The following is a 24,614-nucleotide window of genomic DNA, read 5'->3' as shown; positions in this document are numbered from 1 at the left end:
AGCGTTTAGGCCTCCCGCGATTCCGACAATTGTATTGAGTCTTGTAGTGAGTCAATCAGTCTGGTGTTCACTCAGCGTCCACGCACGCAATTACAAAATTCATAGCCGCTACACCATTGACTTAGTGCAAGATTCACTCTACATGTGTGAAGCCATCAAATACCGCTTTACATGATTTGGCGCCCAACAGTGATAGGCATTGAAGAGGCGGATAATCGACTGCGAGGATTATTTAGTTGCTCAGTATACTATAGCGCTGACAACGGGAAAATTTTTTTTTTTTGAAAAATTCATGGTTGTGAATTTCTTCAAATTTAATATTAACTGTTCACTGTTATATAAAATAACAAGACGTACCATACCCAATTTTTGAACGGAAAAGAAATTTATCGATTGATGAATTTTTAGAGAAAAAATCGAACTCAGAATTTTATTATCTTGTTATTCGAAAATTGGTCATACTATAAGTCATAGGTTTAAGAAACACCATAAGAAAGGTCATATTATTTGAAGAATATTAGGTCTATATTGAAACAATTTATAAATATTTACAGAAAAGAGGATTGAAGTTATTTACATTTTTAAAAATTTTTTAAAGCATAAAGAGGGAAGTAAAATTAAATCACAGATATATTGTGGAATTCAAGCAGAGCATCACTGCTTTTGTATAAAATTTTGCAAAGAACACTAGCCTATATATTGAATTGCGGCAAGAAATTATAAGAATAAAATATTTATAATAATAGTAATAATAAATTATAAGAGGCGTACCTGTATTACCGCATAAGTGTTCACTGTGTATCCTGTGTGTTCGTGTCATTTTTATGTTAACGATATTGCTAACTTGACTCATTTTATCACTGAACACATTGCTAAACCACTTTTTCTGTATTTCACTCACTACGAAGCTATAACAATTTCTATTGGATTTCTTATTAATTATTTTGTATATCACATCAACACTTTCACGTTTTTTATTCACCGCACACGTTCGTCGCGTTATTCTCTCACAAACCATGGCAGGAAACGACCAGGTCAATCCAAGTCTGTCGGACACCGAGGACATCTCACCCGATTGTTCGCCGCCATCCGCATCCATCACCGCAGCCGCTGATTTCCATCCCAATGTACTGGATGATTTATCTTCGACACAGGTGGAGGAGAGCTGCATCCTAGTGGAAGATCCGTCGGCAGCCCAAGAGCCGGAGGATGAAACATCGGGAGAGCATACGGACGACGACGCCCCCGAGACAGGAACTCCCATTTCTCGTACCGTTGCTCGGATAAAAAACCAGAAGGTAACCGTTCGCCATACACCCGCTCCCGCACTGGATATGGACGCCTTCCTGGAAGCAATAACCAGTAAGATAGAGAAAGGAAACGAACAAACAAATGAAGCAATAAAACAAAGTTCTTCAGCAACAAAGGAAGAGTTAAAGAAGGAAATCCAAGAAATAAAGAAGGACAACAAGCAAACAAAGGAAGAATTAAAAAAGGAAGTTCAAGAAGTAAAGAAGGTAAACGAACAGGGTTTGGAGAAGTTGAGTCAGCGAATGGACAAAGCATTCCATGATACCGATAATACCATCAAAAAATTAGCTGAGTGTCTGGATAAATCAATTTTAGAAACAAATAACCGATTGGATAAGATATCCCAAGATATGCACACAAAAACAATTAACATCAAAGTCAGCCTAAAGGAACATGTACATGTGGAAAAGGATACAATGAAAGAGGAGGTCATAAAACAAGCAAGTGAACATGACACATATAAGGGAGACCAACCTACCGAGAATGTCAAGACTGAAGTCGCACCGCACCCCGCAGAACGCCGAGAGGGACCGGACGACATCACCCGCCAAGCTGAGGACGACATCCATCAGGTAGAGGGACAGCCCGTACCACCGCGCGCCGGACACCAGGAGTCCAAGGACGTTGCCCGCCTCGTAGAAGAGCAGCCCGGACCGCCGATTGCCCACATCACTGTCCCTCCTCCGAAGACAGCATCTGCAACAGATAAAACCAATACTCATGAAGATAGTTCGCCAGACAATAGAAATAAAACAAAAATTCACAACAAATCAAAATCACCACCAAAACTGAAAATCCATGAATCAAAACAACAAACAAGACGTCAAAGAAGAAAATCATCTAATAGAATTCATCTACACCGCCGTCATGTAAGACTAAAATTGAATATCCAATTTCTCCCCGCCATGCAGAAAAGGAAAATATTATCAACAAGAATCCACACACATCACCGGCATGTAAGGTTTAAGGATATCAAACCGCATGTTACCGGCCAACAAAGAGGAAACGAGTTTGTAAGAATCGATCTACACCACCGGCACATTCGTTTTAAACCAAGTTTTAATAAAACGGATAGCTGCAAATTGGAATGAAAACTTGAAACAAATACTGAAATCAAATTTAGATGGGGGCTTAAGGAATAATTTTTGAATTAATTTGGAAGCTACGTTGTGAATACATAAATCATCAAACTTGTCATAATCACAGCCTACCCACCGAATCATATCTTTGCAGACTAGCATCTTTCTACTGCAGCCTAGTTAATCAACATAACCTAAACTTCGCCGCATCTCAGCTAACAAGGAAATATTATTAATTCACTTCAAATGAAGAAAATCGAAATCAACTTTAATAACAGAAGAAATTAAAACTACGAAACAACCTTAAAAATTTACCAACCTAATCAAGCCATCCGCCTCATGCTACAATCATCACAGAAACAATCGCCTAGTTATATCCGCCCAACTGGAAAACAAAAACAAAAATTGTATTATCCACGGAAAATAATTATAAATTAGAAATAACATGAAATTAGTAGTGAATAGGAGGAAAGAAAATAAACAAAGTTTATTTGAAAAAATGTGTAAATCTAACCTTGAAATACAGAATCGATAGAAAAAATCTATTCGGAACCAAAGCCTGTTCGATAATTTTCTTCGTCCCACCAACCAATGTGTACGAAATCCTAGAGTCAATGTTAATAGAATTCAAGCAATATCGTTATTCAATTATTAATGTAACATATTATTTAATGTGAAATTATAAGTAAAAAACGCAACCAAAAATATATATTTATGTTAATTTGCACGAAATGCGCATGTTCTATGTCATATAAATGTATTGCTAAAAAAGCTAAAAAGAAAATGAAATTCTTACCTTCAAATGTGAAATTTATTACTGTTGCATCAAAAGATCATGAATTGTAATTCAAATTGATAAATATAATCTTAAGGACTTAATATTTGTAACCAACATTGATAAAAATCAAGAAAGCCATTTCAAGTGTAACCCTGTTTGTACGCAACGTACTAAGCGCAAATAAGAAATTGCTCGAGTCAAACGGTAGACGATTGTCAAGTCACCGAAGTAAAATCACACTCTCACCCAATTTATGTAAAAGCCAAACCAAAGAGTCGAAACCTGTAATAACTATGAAAAAATGATGAAAGTCTATATTTGTTGCAAATACTATTCAAATCTTAAGAAGTAATATGTGAAATCTTGTATATTTGTTATAATTATGGGTCTGCTCATAAGCCACCCGTGAATGGAAGTTGTGGAGTTGTTTTAATGAAGGATCCAAAGAGACCTCATTAATTATTGTATTTCGATTGTATCCAATGAAAGGAACAATCAATTATTTATTTTTTCGTAGCCAAAAGTGCACGATATATTGTTTTTAGTGTTAAGTGTTGAGTTTTCGTAGAAGTAAGGAGATGAAATAGTGTATTCATCACAATATCGGATTTTTCAAATAGTCATTGTTTCGACTCGTCTCCCAATTACCTATTTAAAATATCCTGGGGGCTTTTGTGTGATGAATTTTTCAAATAGATCTCATGAGAAGAGAGAAAAATTGTGATTACCTTTTAAAATGAAAGAATTTGCTAAAGGAATAGTTAGCGACCGAGCGATAAAGCTTACTTATCAATAACTGTATATTTGATAAGAGTACCGTTCTGTACTGAATATTTTTCTAGGAAAATTATTCAATAAAATTATAATTATTTTGCAAATAAAGCACAAATTATTTATGAATCGCTCACCGATTTTGAGGTTACACTTGTTTACTATCGATCAGATGTTTTTAAAACAGTTCGAACGCAGCTGACTGATTCAAAGCATTGTCAAATATCATACCGGTTCTCATGCAAGGTAAAATATCATTCCTAAAAATTATAAAACTATCAATAAAGGATCAAGAATTTCAAAATAAAAAATAAAATATATGTATTATTGTTGAAATTATTTATTATTTAAGAAATTGTATTATGCGTCGGGTCTTATTGTAACTAAATAGGTCATAGCATGAAATTCTATTATTGATAAAATGGCAGAAATTAATTATAATAATCTCAAACCTAATGAAAATTGTACAAGAATATTAATTTATTAATAATTTAATTCAACTGAACCACATGGTAATTAAATCTCTTTGGTAGGTCTAAACCAATCACAGTGCATAGAAATAGCACCAAGACAGTGATCGTTTGAAAGCAACACATGTTAATCTATTATCAGACACCAACCCTGCCTTATCAGTTACACTAGCACGTGTACATTGTATGAGAGGAACTATGTCTATAAGATTAAGTAGTTTTAAGAATTACATAAATTAAATTATTATTGTAATTAAAGGAATTGTATTCTACTACTTGCCACTGACGTCATGTTTACGTCACAAGCGTTCTACCAATGGCAAATTTTTATGCAAATTATTACATTGAGATTCCGAGAAGCAAGGTCTAGCCTAAAAGCTTAGAGAAAAGAACAGCACTTCCCTTTTGAAATCCTTACCGTGTAGATCTCTTTCATAGTTACCAAAGACCTATTTGTAAAATTTCTTGTTCGATTTTTAAATGTTCTATTTGTGAGCCGATATTTTAGGCCAATCTATTTGTTATTTATAAATTTCTGTTTTCATCAATCGATAAATTTAAAAGCTTAAAGTAGATTATCCCTTAATTAATTCGGTGAAGGAGATATTTAAATTAAGATTCCCCACGTGCTGAAACCAAAGCCTGGATTGCCGCCGATCAAACGATTTTTGATCTAAAGAAGAAAACCACGACCGCCAAGGAAGTTCACGTGAGTTATAAGTCATAAGGGGCCCCAATCTACGCTTCGAAAATATTTCAGTGCAGAAACATAAATTTTTTCTTCGTTAAATTATTGGCCACGCCGACAAGCGCTTTAACATTTAAGAGCCTAGAATTTATTCATATTTAATTTCTAAGAATTTGTAGTTGATTAGCTATCCTCCGCTGCCTGAACCACGACCCCGAGCATTTTTAAAAATATTTTATAATTCATTTTTTCACTATTTTTTCAAAATTGTTCAATTTTATCAATCGTAAAATTCTGTTGAATCACGCATGGTATCATGCAAGCACAAGAAATTTTTAACTATTCTGTTAATGCCAAATTATTATCAACCTGTAAATCAAATCCTGAATCTGCACTGTATGATTGCATATTTTATTGTAATATATTTCAGTTTTGTTAATTCGCTTTCTGAGTTCGATTATTTCTTAAGCCTGTCAATTATTGTTTCTGATACGTTCTATATCATCAAGAACCGATCGAATACGATCATTGAAATAATTGAATTAAGCTGGATATTGGAACAGGTCTAAGTGGATGTAGCGAGTGGGGTCAGATCGAGATATTTATTCTTTGTCCTTACCTGCTCATATATCAGCTTTTATCTGTTACCTACCTCGAATTTGGAGCGAACTCATCAATTGCACAGCAGTGGCAGCCATAGATCATATAAATTCCTACAATAGAGCTTAAAACCCGACAAGACTCTGATCTCGAAATATATTCTGAACGATATTTGGTTCAAATACCGTATTTTAATCCTTCAGAACTTATTAGAGACGCAGTCCCGTAAATTATCTACATCGGGATTTTTGCTCGACCTGTATGATTTTGTATGCTCATTCTTCACAGGTAATAATTTTAAGGTATCCGTATTCAGTGTTTAGCGATCGCTACACTACTTATAAAAATTTTCATCATTATACAATTTGTCATTAGAGGAATCAAGGGTGAGCGAGCGTTTAGGCCTCCCGCGATTCCGACAATTGTATTGAGTCTTGTAGTGAGTCAATCAGTCTGGTGTTCACTCAGCGTCCACGCACGCAATTACAAAATTCATAGCCGCTACACCATTGACTTAGTACAAGATTCACCCTACATGTGTGAAGGTTGAAACTGACAGTCAGCAGGAGTTAAATGGGGAGAATTGACGTTAAAGATAGAAAATGCTGAAATTTTAAAGTGAATAGGACAACACAGCTGCCGAATCCTGTCATAATATTCAGAAATCACGTGCACACCCGAGCATAAGCCTGTCTGCTTCAGAAGAGCCAACCATTCATGGCCGAGCCAGCTGTGTTATAAAAATGCTATGGCAGCATAATGGAGCACTCTTCAAATATTGGAGTAGCTGTGATGAAGGTTTCCGAGATTTAATACCTCTACTGTAGATGAAAAGATAGATAAATGTCATTTCATTTACACTCCACAATATCAAAAGTGATGTGAGCGAAATTCAGGAAATAGAGTCTTTATGATAATATTGTAGTTGCATTGGTTGAAAAAGAATGTGATATATGTAAGAAGCCGTCAGGCTTGCTTCGCTCGCCATATTCGTCTAGCCAGGGGGCTCCGCCCCCTGGACCCCCGACTGGATAGTCCAACAATGGAATCAGCGGGCTCGCTTCGGCGCCTGCATTTTTCATTTGAGCATGCTTCATTCCATCGGAAAGTCAAAGTACTAAGAAAGCGCAGAAAAGCTGAGAAAAACGTTGATTTTGGGCGTATCTTTGATGAAATATTAAAATCACCTCATCACAAAATTTTTAGACCCTAGCTAAACCTCTGTATCAAATTCGAACTTTTTCTATCAATTACTTGATGAAAGAACTGAGAAAATGCAAAAAAAACTGCTTATTTTGGGCGTACCTTTGGCGTTATTTCAAATTCCTTCTAACACAACATTATTACATCCCAGTTGAGCTTCTGTAGTGAATTTGAAAATTTGTTGTTCATTCATTTGAATGACAGGGTTTTTTGAAATTTTCTCGAAAACGGCTCCAACGATTTTGATCAAATTCATACCTAAAATAGTCATCGATAAGCTCTATCAACTGCCACAAGTCCCATATCTGTAAAAATTTCAGAAGCTTCGCCCCATCAATGCAGAGAGATTCCCAATCATCAGGCTTCAGATACAATTGAAACGAAAAAATGAAATTGAGCATGAAAATCTCTACAATTAATGTTCAGTAACATTTTCACCTAAAATTGAAAATAAGCTTTAAATTCGAGAAAATGTGATTATTCAATTGCAAATTATTGTTGATTCTATTAAATCATTCACTATGAAGAGATAGCAGACCTCATGTGTGTCTCCAGCGTTATTGCCCTGTCACCAGCTGGCTCAAATCTTTGAATAGTAGACTTGTGATGCGCGGGAACACTAGCGTCAAGTGATCAATTTTCATAACGGCAAGGAAAGTTGTGTGAGTGCGCCACACCAGATTTTTAATCATTGGAGCAGTTGTGATAACGGTTTTCGAGATTGGTTTCAATGATTCTACTGTAGAGGAGCCACTACGAAAATATTGTGAATGCATTGGTTTAGAATGAATGATAGGAAAAGATTCAATTTATCTACTATATGTAGAGTCGCGATGGAAATATTGTATTTGCAATGGTTCAGAATGAATGGATTGGATACAGTATCAAATCTGAATGATATAATCGTCTTGGATAGTGCTCCGCTCAACGAAATGAAGTCTATACAGCCGATAAGATGGAATAACTGCATCAGCCAATCACAGCGCGTTGTGGGTGTGGCTTTCACTGAGCGCCTAACGTGTACTTAATTGTGATTGGTCGAAATTATATCACCTGCCTGATCAATCTCCCAGCTAACGTTGATTGAACAAAACTTTGAAAATTCGGTAATTCTATACTCAATGATTTGTTAAAAAAGTGTACCCCACTACCTTTCCTATGTAGATTTTTATTAATTAGTAATTATAATTATTGGGGTAGTTATTAATAATTTAACTGAGGTACCTCAATTTTTTCGGAAAGCAATACTTTCCTTACCTATGGTAATAGGGCAAGGAAGTGAAAATTAGCTATTTCTCTGTTAAAAGATTGAATCTGACTGTCATCGTTCGTTAAATGGGGAGCATTCATAATAATCATGAGGTATTCTGACAGTTTGAAGTGGAATTCACTATAGAAAATCAGCTAATTCTCTGTGTGAAGGTTGAAACTGACAGTCAGCAGGAGTTAAATGGGGAGAATTGACGTTAAAGATAGAAAATGCTGAAATTTTAAAGTGAATAGGACAACACAGCTGCCGAATCCTGTCATAATATTCAGAAATCACGTGCACACCCGAGCATAAGCCTGTCTGCTTCAGAAGAGCCAACCATTCATGGCCGAGCCAGCTGTGTTATAAAAATGCTATGGCAGCATAATGGAGCACTCTTCAAATATTGGAGTAGCTGTGATGAAGGTTTCCGAGATTTAATACCTCTACTGTAGATGAAAAGATAGATAAATGCCCTTTCATTTACACTCCACAATATCAAAAGTGATGTGAGCGAAATTCAGGAAATAGAGTCTTTATGATAATATTGTGGTTGCATTGGTTGAAAAAGAATGTGATATATGTAACAAGCCGTCAGGCTTGCTTCGCTCGCCATATTCGTCTAGCCAGGGGGCTCCGCCCCCTGGACCCCCGACTGGATAGTCCAACAATGGAATCAGCGGGCTCGCTTCGGCGCCTGCATTTTTCATTTGAGCATGCTTCATTCCATCGGAAAGTCAAAGTACTAAGAAAGCGCAGAAAAGCTGAGAAAAACGTTGATTTTGGGCGTATCTTTGATGAAATATTAAAATCACCTCATCACAAAATTTTTAGACCCTAGCTAAACCTCTGTATCAAATTCGAACTTTTTCTATCAATTACTTGATGAAAGAACTGAGAAAATGCAAAAAAAACTGCTTATTTTGGGCGTACCTTTGGCGTTATTTCAAATTCCTTCTAACACAACATTATTACATCCCAGTTGAGCTTCTGTAGTGAATTTGAAAATTTGTTGTTCATTCATTTGAATGACAGGGTTTTTTGAAATTTTCTCGAAAACGGCTCCAACGATTTTGATCAAATTCATACCTAAAATAGTCATCGATAAGCTCTATCAACTGCAACAAGTCCCATATCTGTAAAATTTTCAGAAGCTTCGCCCCATCAATGCAGATAGATTCCCAATTATCAGGCTTCAGATACAATTGAAACGAAAAAATGAATTGAGCATGAAAATCTCTACAATTAATGTTCAGTAACACTTTCACCTAAAATTGAAAATAAGCTTTAAATTCGAGAAAGTGTGATTATTCAATTGCAAATTATTGTTGATTCTATCAAATCATTCACTATGAAGAGATAGCAGACCTCATGTGTGTCTCCAGCGTTATTGCCCTGTCACCAGCTGGCTCAAATCTTTGAATAGTAGACTTGTGATGCGCGGGAACACTAGCGTCAAGTGATCAATTTTCATAACGGCAAGGAAAGTTGTGTGAGTGCGCCACACCAGATTTTTAATCATTGGAGCAGTTGTGATAACGGTTTTCGAGATTGGTTTCAATGATTCTACTGTAGAGGAGCCACTACGAAAATATTGTGAATGCATTGGTTTAGAATGAATGATAGGAAAAGATTCAATTTATCTACTATATGTAGAGTCGCGATGGAAATATTGTATTTGCAATGGTTCAGAATGAATGGTTTGGATACAGTATCAAATCTGAATGATATAATCGTCTTGGATAGTGCTCCGTTCAACGAAATGAAGATTAGTCTATACAGCCAATAAGATGGAGTAACTGCATCAGCCAATCACAGCGCGTTGTGGGTGTGGCTTTCACTGAGCGCCTAACGTGTACTTAATTGTGATTGGTCGAAATTATATCACCTGCCTGATCAATCTCCCAGCTAACGTTGATTGAACATACACTTTGAAAATTCGGTAATTTCATACTCAATGATTTTGTTCAAAAAGTTTAGCCCACTAGCTTTTCCTTTGTAGATTTTTATTAACTAATATTTGCTAATGGAATGAACAAATAACCATCAACGTTCTATCCAGCTTATTCGGAAAAAACTTTCAATTTGTACGACAATTGTCTATAATTATTATAGTATGTATTCATGACAAGTAAATAAATATGAATATAAATAGATGAATCCTTTGAAGACAAACAATAAAATCAGTTCACAAGAGGATGGTGCTACAAATGATACCGGTATCTCGTTTTTTAATAAATCTGTCGTTTAACAATATATGTTTTTTCTTTTCAATAAAATCAATCCCATTCCATACAAACGATACACCATGCGTTATTATTCGTGGTACGATCTGACTACCAAGTATGAATTATTCAGGCTCAATATCAAGATTTACAGGAACAAGTTCTTCAGAAAGATCCTAGGGTACAATCCATTTGAATCCCTGAATCTCCATCGAAATGAAAAAGGCAAAATGCTGTTTTGTGTTGGAGCCTCAGTATCAATACATCAATTTTTCAGAGTAGTATATCGTATCAGAAGCACAGTCAGTTGTGGATTCTATCTGATGACGTTCTAGCTTTGTTCGCACAAGTAATGTAAACAAATTAACTAAAATTCCATCAACAAATGAACTAAAATTTTGTTCATGAATACAAAGAACTTGGCATTAAACAAAGATTTGTGATTTCGCTCCCACAACTAAAATTCTTATAATGTGAGTGCAACTTTACATGAATTATGAAAACTAAACGGTCAAAATGGATCTGTAATTCAAATAGTGTTACTATATCTGTGAATTATAAAAGCCTTATTAACCATGGAAATGAGAAGATTCATGATAAGTATTGGAAAATTAAAATATGAGAATGTTCTTAAAAAAGTCTAATGTTGAAGTCTAAGACCCGTTTGCTCAAAAGTCTGTTAAATTTAATCATGATTAAATTCCACGAGAAAAGGTTTTTCTATGAAGAAGGCTATTCTGATTGATTGTTCATCGTTGCATTTGATTTGGATTTAAAGTTAACTGAATTCAGTGCAACCGGATGAAAACATTGGAGAATATTCTGTTATGACAAAACTGTTTCAACTTTTGAACTCATATATTTTGTTTTTGGATTTCAGGTAGCGAATCCATGCATTTCAGTACGTGTTGGTGACTTGGAGTAAGTAGATTTACTATAGCAAACTTTGTCTTCATATCCCAATCAAGGTTCAATTCAATCAAATTGGAATCTGCTATAATGAGAACTGTTTTCCAGTCACTGGTTGACAAGCACGTTTCTCAATTGATTGATTGATTATTTATTGATTCATACAACAGCTACATCATCAAAATTGATAGGGAGAGAAAAAATAAGGTAACCTTGTGCTATTCCTCTACCTAATTCAGATAAGATTACGCAATTATTATATTTTCATAAGGTTACAAAATTATTGTAAGAATGACATATTTCAATTTTAGAAGATCAAATACGTCGTTTAAATTCTATTGATATCATTTACACTGTCTTAAATTTATTATTCAATGTTGGTGAATATGAAAGTAATTATCAATGGGTCTCTGAATTCTTGACAATTTTGAGTTGGAATATTCCTACAATATCGAAAAATATAATTACCTCATCATAGCCTACTGTACAAGAGAATTTGTCCAGAATATGTCCTGTCTTATTTATTTAGCATATGGCAGATACACCACACATAGCCTATAAGCTCATGAGTCTCAAATGATGTCTCCATATACAGTATTATTATGATTTTCAATTTCTTTCTGATGTTCTGTAGAACATGAGTTTGTCTGACCGCCATCATTTGCTAGTCGATTTTGCATTAACGAATATCCTGAAAATCAGGCCTACTGATTATTTTTAGAAGAATAGAACGAATATTTGACGTATCAAACTCTGAAGGATTGAATTCTCTATCAAGTATCTAATTCAGTCATTCAAGATCGATTCGAAAGTATCGAACTCAACAATTTCATCATAGAACTCGATGATAGAAATTCGTTCCAAATACTCTTCTACTCTTTCTCTTATTGAGAGAGGAATGAATAAATCTTTTTTAATGAATTGATCAAGTTAGCGTCCATTGTTGCGATAGAATATTGTTGAACAGATGGATAGAGCTTGAACAGATGGAAGCTACTGATTCTTTCTATAACCTGGGGCACAATTCGAAAAGTTTTTAATTAATCTGTGAACTGATTCTTCTGATAATATTTTTATCTCACTTCTCAGTAACGTTCTTCTTATAGATGAATATAATCTGTGAACTGATTCTTCCAATGATATTTCTATCTCACTTCTCAGTAACGTTGTTCTTCTAGAGAAGAAGAGAATAATAGTCAATATTCTATAGAGTATAATATTATTTTCCTTGGAGTGACTGTGACCAACGAGGACTAAAAATCGAAATACCAGTTCCGGTTGTTACACCATAATCAATCTCTAGTGAACTGAAACTGGAGTAAAAATCAGCAGCGTTTATCCATACAGTGTTCGATTAGCAATGGTATTGCTAATAAAACACTGCCATTATAACTATATATACCTCTATATAACCTCCATTATAACTATATATACCTCACTATATATATAAGTTCAGTTGATCTTCAGTCGAGAGCTGACTCAGGAATTTTCAGTTTTCTCTCAGTTCAGTTAGTTTTCTCAGTTTAATTAATTGAAAATTCTTCAGTTCAGTGACATGTGCATGTCACTTGTGACGACAAGAATCCAATAAATGTCGGTTAGTGGCTGGCGACGTCTCTAAGTGATGGCGGGATTGTCACTTGCTTTACGATTGACTGTAACATGGTAACATAAGAAAAAGAAAGGTATACATAAATCTGGTCGATTGTATCAAGAATGAATGGGAGATAAATTTTATGATCCAGCAGGCAAGATTGATCGCTTTGCTGTGGAAGCAGACTCAAAAGGTTCAACAAACTAACGTGAAAGTCGATCAAAACAAAATCGTTTGCATCAACAATGAACAAAATCAACTTAACTTTGGCTCCGATTAATGTAAATATCGGGGCGCCGAGCTGCGCTCGTTATTTATTTATTGATAAACAGAGCACAATTTTTCAAAATGATTGGGGAAGAACAAACAGGCACAGCCCAAAAGTGTCTCTTCCCCGAATTTTGATTTATACACTATAGATGGTCCAAAAAGTAGGTTATGTTTCATACACTTGAATCCAGGTCCAATTTTCAGTCAAAATATTCAAAAACAGAAAAGTTCTAATCTAGATTGTTTACAAACCAAATTGAAAAACTGTAAAATCACTTAAAACTGTAAAATAATGATTAACTTTGAATATTATGATATACTCTAATTTAGAGTGACAAACCATGTCATGTCAACAAATCAGACTATTTTGATGGAGTCTATTAAAATTTCTAGATAATATTTCTCGCGAAATACGGTAAGCTGTTTGAATGATTACACAGCTGATCTCCCACACAGGCACAGCATCTTCTGTTATCGACAGACGACGAAATCTGTTCTTCCCAGGATGAATTATCCTTTTAATGTCCTTCAGCGAGTTTTTCCAGGGATGAGAACTAGTGCAATCGAATCTTTATATTATAAACCTACTATGTTCTAAATTTCGTGAGAATCGTTAGAGCCGTTTTCGAGATCCGGTGAAATACAAACATATAAACATCTAAACATTTAAACATCTAAACATCTGAACATCCAAACATCTAAACATATAAACAGAAATTGCTCGTTTAATAGTATAGGACTCCAACATTATCAAGTGTAGGCCTATAATAATGCTACAACTCACGAGAGCTTCGAGAAGAATAAGGCTAGACGCACACAAGTTAGTCTAGACAAGACAAGACATGATCAGTCACGTTTAGTCACTATACTTCACATAGCTGCATGTGACGCAACTCACACTGATTAGTCATTGCAATTAGACATGACTCCATAAGCAACTATGTGAAGTATTGTGACTGAACGTGACTAGTCTTGTCTTGTCTTGACTAACCGGTGAACGCTCAGCCTAAGGTGAATATTATCAACCCTCAGGCTGGGCACACACCGATAAGTCAAGACAAGACTGGTCACATTTAGTCACAATACTTCACATAGTTGCTTATGGAGTCATGTCTAATTGCAATGAATAATCAGTGTGAGTTGCGTCATAAGAAACAATGTGAAATATTGTGACTAAACGTGACTAGTCTTGTCTTGACTGATCGGTGTGTGCCCAGCCTAAGGCTAAGCACACACCAGTTAGTCAAGAGAAGACAAGACATGATCAGACACAATACTTCACATAGTTGCTTATGGCGCAACACACACTGATTAGTCATTGCAATTAGACATGTCTTCATAAGCAACTATGTGAAGTATTGTGACTAAACGTGACTCAACGTGACTAGTCTTGTCTTGACTAACCGGTCTACGCTCAGCTTGAGGGTTGATAATATTCAAGCGGGAAGCAATGCTCAATTGATTGCACAAATGTGTCCCCACACATCCAGCAAAGCCGAGCCTGTCAGAAAGCGATATCTATGTGGCAGTTCTACAGTCAGATATTCACTTCAAACTGTCAGAATTGTTCAAATTAGAACAGTTAATGTTATCTATAAGGAATGATGACAGTATCCAATGTGTGGCAGCCATTATACGGAAATTCATTTCAATCTGTCATAATTGATTGAACTAGAACAGTTCAGGTTATCTATAAGGAATAGTGACAGTATTCGAAGTGCGGAAGCTATAGTGAGATATTCATTTCAAACTGTCATCATTGTTTGAATTAGAGGCATTCAGCTTATCCACAAGGAATTATGACAGCATTAGAAGTGTGGCAGCCAAACTGAGATTCATGTAAGCTGACAGCAGTATTTGAATTAGAAAACTTCAGGTTATCCATGAGAAATAGTGACAGTTTAAGTACCGAAGCCATAGTGCGATATCAATTTCACCCTGTCAGCATTGGTTAAATGAGGATCATTCATCCCACTTATGAGAAACACTGACAGTTCCAAGGGATACTCAGTGTAGCAGAAATCATCCCGACAGTCTGCTGTATCTCATTAGACCAGCTGTCACAAAAGGGCAAATCCTTGGGGATTCAACAACAGTCGGCTCAACGGGATTTTCACTTTCCACATCCCCCCAGGACAGCCGGCTCCATAATTTTCCCTTCTAGGGTCGTCGGGAGATCGGGATTAGCAATTTTTACCTCCTAAACCCCACACACACACACAAACAAAAACTGAACACACACATCAACTGAATACACATACAAACACGTTCACCAACTAAATACACATAGAAACACACTCATACAAACCCTTGTAAAGGGAGCCTCCTGTGAAGAGGCTCTGGATTAGGAGCGGCTTGTGTGATTTATGTAGTTTTCTATTACAAAGCTGGTGATTCCGCTAGAAATATGGGCCGCGTTTTTCTGGGACCATTCTCTGTCCGCGTGTGGCTCTCTGACCAGGCGAATCCATAGCAGCAATAAATTCCTCCACGGATTAAAACTCGATTAAAGCTCACTTCATCAGTTATGTTGATATAGTATTCTTATTGTTGTGGTTTGGCATTTTTACACTGTTTGCGGCCTGTGAATTTCTCTTGAGCTTGATTCAGAAATGAGCTTCAATATTAGTTCTCAATTAATTAACTGAGCAATAATTCATACTAATGACTTAGCATTACTGATAGGATTTTTCTTTCGTATTATTATTATTATTATTATCTTTCATATATATAAATAGATATATTATACTGATTATTATTTTATTTTAGGCTACTTCTTGTACTGTTACTCATTCCCCACACACAGATCCGTCTATGTGGGGAAAATATTCACAAATCTGTTTTTAGATATGTTGTCTATGTATCTTGTGCTTTGTATCGTGAATTGAAATTGAAATTGAATAAATTGAATGATAGCACTGTTATTAGTGAAAGGCGTTACCTATCAAGTTAAACGTCTGCTATTGATCTAGTCAAGCGGTTGTATGAACCACTAATTAGGGGAGGAGCTTGTCTAAGCCAATGCCAGACATTCACCTTGATAGGTAACGCCTTTCACCAATCAAAGTGCTCGACAGTTGTATATTCATTAATATTTATTACATTTATTACATTTATCACATTCTTTAATCACAACATCAAATTAATGATTGGGAGAGAATCAACAGGATAAACCCAAAACTGTTCCTCTCCCTAATTTTGATAAAAATAGTCCAAATGAGGTTATGAAAACACTTTTATAAAGATCACAAAAATTTACAGTCCAAATATGCATTATACTAAAAATTTTGTATCTCGGTTGAAAAATATTAAAAAACTTGATAAATTTGAAGCGATAAAAATCACAAAAACATTATATTACATTTTAATTATATATTTTTTTCAAATACTGCTAGTTCAAGTTTACCAGAGATTGATAATGGTTTAGCATCCGAAACCGGTATTTCGATTTTGAATTAATCTGTGGTTCGTCATTATCCAGTCTCTCTATTCGGTATAAATTGTATGTTATCCATGGATGGAATAAATTGTACATTATCACTGTGGAGGATTTATTTCATGTAAGAAAGAGTAATTAGGTAATTAACTAGAGTAATGTGGAAGTATTTTTGGAGAATATAGTTGTCTCGCATGATTGATTGATTCATTGAGTACTTTATCTATATAGATTACAATATATACTGGCTTATACACTTATATACAATAGCTTACAATACACCACAATTATGGATGAATTCACGTAATCTAGACTTAGAAAATAATCATTGAACTAATTCATTGTATATGATATTGTAAGCAAAATATGGCTTCGCCAAATATGTAAGCGTGGGATAATGAAGAAAAAAACCACAAGAAAAGATCGTACAGGTTTTTGATATTTAAAACAAAACAATAAATTATTTGTACAAAATTAGAATTATAATTGAAAATAATAATAATCAGATGAATATTTCAAGGGCTACTCGCTTTGCTGCTAGTGAAGATTCATTTGTTGTGGTTATGAAAAATTTAAAACAATGACTCAGTAGTCACCTACCTTTATGAAAATGGCTTCCCAATTTGGCATCCACTGGTTGAAACGCGACGTTAATTATTAATTAGAAATCAAAATAACTGATCTAATGAAGAGGGTTCAGATCCCCTCTTATTCAATAATACAATTCTCTTTAAACTGCCCGAACTGTGACAGGAAAACTGTATTATAAAACAAGAACAAAATCTATCCCCTTCACCAAAACAGCCGGACTTTACTTACAGTCCTAACGAACGAGCTCACACACAACACACCCAAAAGTAAAATTTTGGGTATTAAATATAACTCAGTCAATGCCAAACATGGAAGCCATTTCAGTACATATTTTATCTGTCGCACAAGCGGCACGTTTGTTATTGAAAACAAAAAGAGAAGCTACAATAATTTTGATAACAAATGAAATAAACAATCTTTCTGTCGATGACAAAAATTTTTCAAAGACAAAAACACTGTTCATTAAACTTTTCTAAATTAAAACTATAATATAAAATATAACTCAGTTAATGCCAAACATGGAAGCCATTTCAGTACATATTTTATCTGTCGCACAAGCGGCACGTTTGTTATTAAAAACAAAAAGAGAAGTTACAATAATTTTGATAACAAATGAAATAAACAATCTTTCTGTCGATGACAAAAATTGTTCAAAGACAAAAACACTGTTCATTAAACTTTTCTGAATTAAAACTCTGAAATCCTGATCAATATGAGATAAATATATGATTCATATATATGTCCCATATGACCAGGTGACAATATGAAAAAAGCAATTTGGAATAACTATAGATAATATTGTTATATACATCTACATAAATTGGCGGAGCTTTGGACTTATCGATGTCCATTCTTCGGAAAGAATATTCAAATATCATTCTCAGTAACTCTCTACTAAAACTCTCTACCTAACTAAAGATAAGAGTTCACCAAATTGAATCGTCACGGATCGTCAGTTAAGCATTAGTTAAGGTTTGGATTCGGATCGCCATAGATTAGATTGTTAGTTCAGTTCTGAATTTAAAATTGACATGAATTGAATTGATATGAATCGTTGGTTTATGTTTGATTTTGAATTGTCATAAATTGAATTGTTATGTTGAATGAAGAAGACTAATAAATTGTCAAAAAACCACAGATTTATTGATACTTAGAAAGACCGGTTTCGGTTATTACACCATTGTCAATCTCTGATAAACCTGTAATATCAGAGGTTTATCAGAGATTGACAATGGTGTAATAACAGAAACCGGTCTTTCTATTGTTACACATGTAACAGTTTTCTATTTTTATAGAAAATAGTCTTTCTATTGTTATATGTACCTGTAATATCAGAGATTTATCAGAGGTTTATCAGAAATTGACAATGGTGTAACAACCGAAACCGGTCTTTCTAAGTATCAATAAATCTGTGGTTTTTTGACAATTTCTTAGGCTTTTTCATTCAATATGAATAATCACCACAATATCAACTTCTCAACTACACAAAAAATGAATTGTTATGAATCGTTAGTTCAGGTTTGAATTTAAACTGTAATGAATCGTTAGTTTAAGCTAGGATTTGAATTGTTATTAATCGCTAGTTTGAGTTTGAATTTGAATGGGAAGAAAATTGATTGCTCAAAATCGTCAATTTTTAGGTTTGGAATTTCCATAAAAATCTAACTTCATCCATCTAGAAAAGCATGTAGCCACATTGTGATTGATATTTAGGTCACAATGCTCCTTATTCGTGACCACATCACGTGATGCTGCCAAATGATAATTGAACCAACCGTCCATCTGAGCAATCAGTATTGTGAACACAGCTCAATACAAGTTTACACTACATTAGCGCTCAATTGTCGATCACCTATCCACTCTAAACTGTCAGCATTCATCGTAAACAGCATCAATGCGTCTCATTTAACTAATGCTGACACTACAAAATCAATCTCACTATGAGAGGATAATATCAGAGCTTGACATTCAGATTTTTACTTTCCAAAAGTATTGCTTTCCAAAAAAATTTAAGGTACCCTAATTTCATGTTTTCTATACGTTTCATCACTTTCCTTGCCCTATTACCATAGGTATACTTTCCTTACCTATGGTAATAGGGCAAGGAAAGTAATGAAACGTATAGAAAACATGAAATTAGGGTACCTTAAATTTTTTTGTAAAGCAATACTTTCCTTACCTATGGTAATAGGGCAAGTATTACCTATGGTAATAGGGCAAGGAAAGTATTGCTTTCCAAAAAAAATTAAGGTACCCTAGTTTCATGTTTTCTATACGTCTCAAGTTCCCCTGAGTCCAAAAACATGATTTTTGGGTGTTGGTCTGTGTGTGTGTGTGGTGTGTGTGTGTGTGTGTGTGTGTGTGTGTGTGTCTGTGAACACGATAACTCCATTCCTAATTAACCGATTGACTTGAAATCTCAAACTTAAGGTCATCATACCATGAGGATCTGACAATAAGAAATTCAATAAAAATCAATTCAAAATGGCGGAAAAAATGGCGGATAATGGCTAAAAAACCATATTTTTCACGGTTTTCTCGAAAACGGCTCCAACAATTTTCTTCAAACTCATACCCTAGATAGCTATTTATAAGTCCTATCAACTGACATGAGTCTCATTTCTGGGAAAATTGCAGGAGCTCCGTAATATTCCTGAGAAGAATGAATTTTGTTGAATTTCTAATAAGAAGTTCTATAAAATTCAATTTAAAATGGCTGAAAAAATGGCGGATAATGACTAAAAGACCATATTTTTCACGGTTTTCTCGAATAAGGCTCTAACCATTCTCTTCATACCCTAGATAGCTATTTATAAGTCCTATCAACTGACATGAGTCTCATTTCTGGGAAAATTGCAGGAGCTCCGTAATATTCCTGAGAAGAATGAATTTTGTTAAATCTATATATATATATATATATATATATATATATAATATATATATATATATATATATATATAAAAGCGAAATGCACTTACTCACTGATCTATATATATAAAAGCGAAATGGCACTTACTCACTGACTGACTGACTGACTCACTCACTCACTTACTCACTCACTCGCAGAACTAAAAATCTACCGGACCAAAAACGTTCAAATTTGGTAGGTATGTTCAGTTGGCCCTATAGAGGCGCACTAAGAAATCTTTTGGCAATATTTTAACTCTATGGGTTGTTTTTGAGGGTTTAAAGTTCGTCTTTTAGTATGTATATTCTTCTTCTCCCAATCCCTTCGAAACAGTTGTTAACTGGCAACTAAATTTATAATTTTGTCAGGTTGGCATTAAGTCGAGTTGACTTTGTTAGGTTGGCACCAAGTTGAAGATTTAAATGCATTTATCGCGGAAAAATTGATTGGGCACTGCTACTTCAATCCTGGGAATTTTATATTACTATCCATCAGGCTCGCTTCGCTCGCCATATCCGTTTAGCCAGACGTTTAGTCTGGTTCCCCGACTGGATTGTCCTAACATATGATAAAAATGCTCGAATAAAAAATGCAGGCGAGCGAAGCGAGCCTGCTGATCTCATTCTTGAACGATCCAGTCGGGGGTCCAGGGGGCGGAGCCCCCTTGCTAGACGGATATGGCGAGCGAAGCGAGCCTGACGGCTAGTTTCTTATAAGAATTTCAATAAAATTCAATTTAAAATGGCGGAAAAAATGGCGGATAATGACTAAAAGACCATATTTTTCAAGGTTTTCTTGGAAACGGCTCCAACGATTTTCTTCAAACTCATACCCTAGATAGCTATTTATAAGCCCTATCAACTGACATCAGTCTCATATCTGGGAAAATTGCAGGAGCTCCGTAATATTCCTGAGAAGAATGAATTTTGTTGAATTTCTAATAAGAAGTTCTATAAAATTCAATTTAAAATGGCGGAAAAAATGGCGGATGATGACTAAAAGACCATATTTTTCACGGTTTTCTCGAATAAGTCTCTAACCATTTTCTTCAAACTCATACCCTAGATAGCTATTATCATTTTATAAGCCCTATCAACTGACATCAGTCTCATTTCTGGGAAAATTGCAGGAGCTCCGTAATATTCCTGAGAAGAATGAATTTTGTTAAATTTCTAATATGAAGTTCAATAAAATTCAATTTAAAATGGCGGATAATGACTAAAAGACCATATTTTTCACGGTTTTCTCGAATAAGGCTCTAACGATTTTCTTCAAACTCATAACCTAGATAGCTATTTATAAGCCCTATCAACTGACATGAGTCTCATTTCTGGGAAAATTGCAGGAGCTACGTAATATTCCTGAGAAGAATGAATTTTGTTAAATTTCTAATAAGAAGTTCAATAAAATTCAATTTAAAATGGCGGAAAAAATGGCGGATGATGACTGAAAGACCATATTTTTCACGGTTTTCTCGAATAAGGCTCTAACGATTTTCTTCAAACTCATACCCTAGATAGCTATTTATAAGCCCTATCAACTGACATGAGTCTCATTTCTGGGAAAATTGCTGGAGCTACGTAATATTCCTGAGAAGAATGAATTTTGTTAAATTTCTAATAAGAATTTCAATAAAATTCAATTAAAAATGGCGGATAATGACTAAAAGACCATATTTTTCACGGTTTTCTCGAATACGGCTCTAACGATTTTCTTCAAACTCATACCCTAGATAGCTATTTATAAGCCCTATCAACTGACATGAGTCTCATTTCTGGGAAAATTGCAGGAGCTCCGTAATATTCCTGAGAAGAATGAATTTTGTTAAATTTCTATCACGATTTTCTCAAAAATGACTTGACTGATTATTTCAAATTCATACCTTGTATAGTTATGTATCAGCTCTATTCACTGGCATGAGTCTTCTTCCTAGTAAACTAACAGGGGGTCCACCTCATCCCTGAGAAATTGACTTTGTAACCTCCTTCTCGTGTGTGAGGTAGGTAGGTAGCAACGTTAGTAGACAAAAGGTTGTCCACTCACAGGTGTATGATTCAAAGTGGTGGGGGGAACGCCAGTGAGACGTCACGTGTAGTAAAAATGTGATAGAGTAACTACACTGAGCATACAGTTTATTCACTGTATCTTCAAATATATCGTCGTTTAATCTCCTCAAGATTGACCTAGAACTTAAAAATTCTCCATTCTTATAGCGAATGAATCACCGATTCTAATGATGTTGTTTAATATTTCAAGTTCATTCAACTTGTATGAATAACATGAAGTTGAAAGTTTTTCAAGAATCTAAAAACGTGACACGAAAAATTTAATAAGCTGGAAAAGCGTTAGTAGACAACGTTATACTATTATAATTTCAGATTAACCCTTAAAAAATATTGATAAACCAATGCATCGCAATAAACCGATAAACCGATCCCAATAAATCCGATGAATTTCATCATTAGAGGTGGCTATGATTTCATTCATTGTAAATGCACTGAACACATGCTGGTATGGAGCACATGTTCTACGAGAATCAAAATATCTCATCCCCGAAATTCACAAGCTGATGTATAGCCAAACTACAAAATATAAACACGACCCAGAAGATGAAGAAACCTTAAGGGTTTGAAAGGGAAGGTTAGGAGCTGGGGTTTTTGCTTTTATATGGCAAAATGCTTGTATTATTCAAAATTTAACAACTTTATTATTATTATTATTATTATCAACATTTAATGTTTTGATAATTATTGTAAAGCAGAAACAGAAAGTTTGCATGTCAGAAAATGTTTGTGTTTTATAATTTGACTATACGACACTATATATGATTTTCAAGAATGCGATATTCTGCCTACTTTGTACTACAGCCTACGTCACGACTGCAGTTCCCCCACTGCAATTGCATGTCAACGAAAATACTATAGATGAGTGACCAACCTTCTGTCTACTAACTTTGGGTAGGTAGAGCAGTTTATTCAAAAGAACACATGTCGATATTTTATTTGTAGAACAGCTGTTTCGACAACTTTTAAAAAATCCTCAAATTTCATAATTCAAACAGAGGAAAATGTACTCTGAGAACAATAACAATAGTATAATCATAGTTTTAATTATTTAGCCGCCAATGGGCATTATGTTATTAACCCTCGTTCATGCCCTCGACTAATAGCAGTACTCGCCTACTAGTATAAATTCTGCTGCTCTTGTATTTAGTTTTAGTTTATCAGAGATTGACAATGGTGTTATAACCGGAACCGGTCTTTCTAATTATCAATAAATCAGTGGTTTTTCGACAATTTCTTAGTCTTTTTCTTTCAATATGAATAATTACCACAATATCAACTTCTCAACTACACAAAAAATAATGTTATTCCCCGAAATTATCCTCTTTTAAGAATGAGTCTTATAGATCAATGAGCAAGGAAAGTTGTGTGAGTGTACCACACCTGATTTTTTATATTCAGAATCCATTATAGGAAACATCAATGCTTTCCATACAAACGATGCTGACAGTATGACGTGAATTTCGATTGTCACGTGCAGAAATTAGTGGACTCGTGTGAACTGGTCCAGTCGGGTTTTGTGTGAGTGACACAACTATGGCTGTCATTCATTCATTCATTGATCACACAATCCTGGGAGACCAGCATTGATTACGTCATCTGAGGCCTGATTAATTGGCATGGCCAGTCTTTTGTTTGGCGGCGATCATTGTTGACAGCTGATTTGCCTTCGGGACCAGATGACTGACTTCAAGCATAGACTGTGATCTGTGCTAGATCTCTGTTAGATATGTGCTTCAAGTAAAGTCCCACATCCCATTCTATTACTCATGATCGGGTAAGTTCATAGATGCGTTAACGTATGAGTGTATATATATTTAGGTAAAATAGGTACTCCATTCAGATTTAGGTATTGAAGGTAAGGTGTAATAAGTTCAATATGTAGGTATGTACTCCATTCAGATATATATATATATATATTATATATATATATATATATATATATTTATATATATATTTATATTAAAACTGGAGACACGATATAAATAGATTGAAAACACTTAAAAACTTACATTAGAAATGGGGGAAATTTTCGGAGATTGTGTCTCCTTTCTATCTCCTTTCTGTCTCCGATCAACAGTCGGTTGAGAATGGAGACACAGTCTCCGAAAATTTCCCCCGTTTCTAATGTAAGATTTCAAGTTTTAAGTTTTAATTTATATTACAAACTTTAAAGTGTCTTCTGTTATGTGCTATATATATATATATATATATATATATATATATCGAAATCATGTATCACGTTAGCACCTTCTCATTTGAAAAAGGTTTGAAAACGAAGTTTTTTTCATTTTAAAAGTAAATTGATAACTCGCTGAAGAACATCAAAAGGATGTATACGTCCTTGGAAAAACAGCTGGAAATTTTGTCGTCTTTCGATACTGTAATGGGAGAGTGAACTAGTGCATGTGTGTGTGGGATCATCTAGCTGATCTCACGATTATCTAGAAATTTTAATCAACTTGATCA

General features: G+C 34.8%; 2 protein-coding genes across 2 annotated transcripts in view; one reads left to right on the top strand and one right to left on the bottom strand.

Annotated features, from left to right (window-relative positions):
• LOC111055389 (Kv channel-interacting protein 2-like) overlaps nucleotides 1–24,614 on the top strand; it is a 434,616-nt gene that overhangs the window by 245,835 nt on the left and 164,167 nt on the right. The window lies entirely within an intron of this gene.
• LOC120350773 lies at nucleotides 504–2,212 on the bottom strand. Its single transcript, XM_039425550.1, has 2 exons — nucleotides 1,790–2,212; nucleotides 504–1,346 (listed from the first exon to the last, which is right to left on the bottom strand). The coding sequence occupies exons 1-2, from the start codon at nucleotides 2,031–2,033 to the stop codon at nucleotides 1,099–1,101; spliced, it is 492 nt and encodes a 163-aa protein (XP_039281484.1). The 5' UTR covers nucleotides 2,034–2,212; the 3' UTR covers nucleotides 504–1,098.

Source organism: Nilaparvata lugens, chromosome 4, assembly GCF_014356525.2.
Source record: "Nilaparvata lugens isolate BPH chromosome 4, ASM1435652v1, whole genome shotgun sequence".
In the NCBI taxonomy this organism is placed as follows: Eukaryota; Metazoa; Arthropoda; class Insecta; order Hemiptera; family Delphacidae; genus Nilaparvata; species Nilaparvata lugens.
This window is presented reverse-complemented; position numbering and strand designations above follow the sequence as displayed.

What these genes read in the sequence shown, in the direction of transcription:
- LOC120350773 (XM_039425550.1), bottom strand. Translation starts at nt 2,033, where the DNA reads ATGAGTATTGGTTTTATCTGTTGCAGATGCTGTCTTCGGAGGAGGGAC. An exon ending in CTTCAGTCTTGACATTCTCG is followed by an intron (nt 1,347 to 1,789) that starts GTAGGTTGGTCT and finishes TATTGCTTCCAG; the next exon opens with GAAGGCGTCCATATCCAGTG.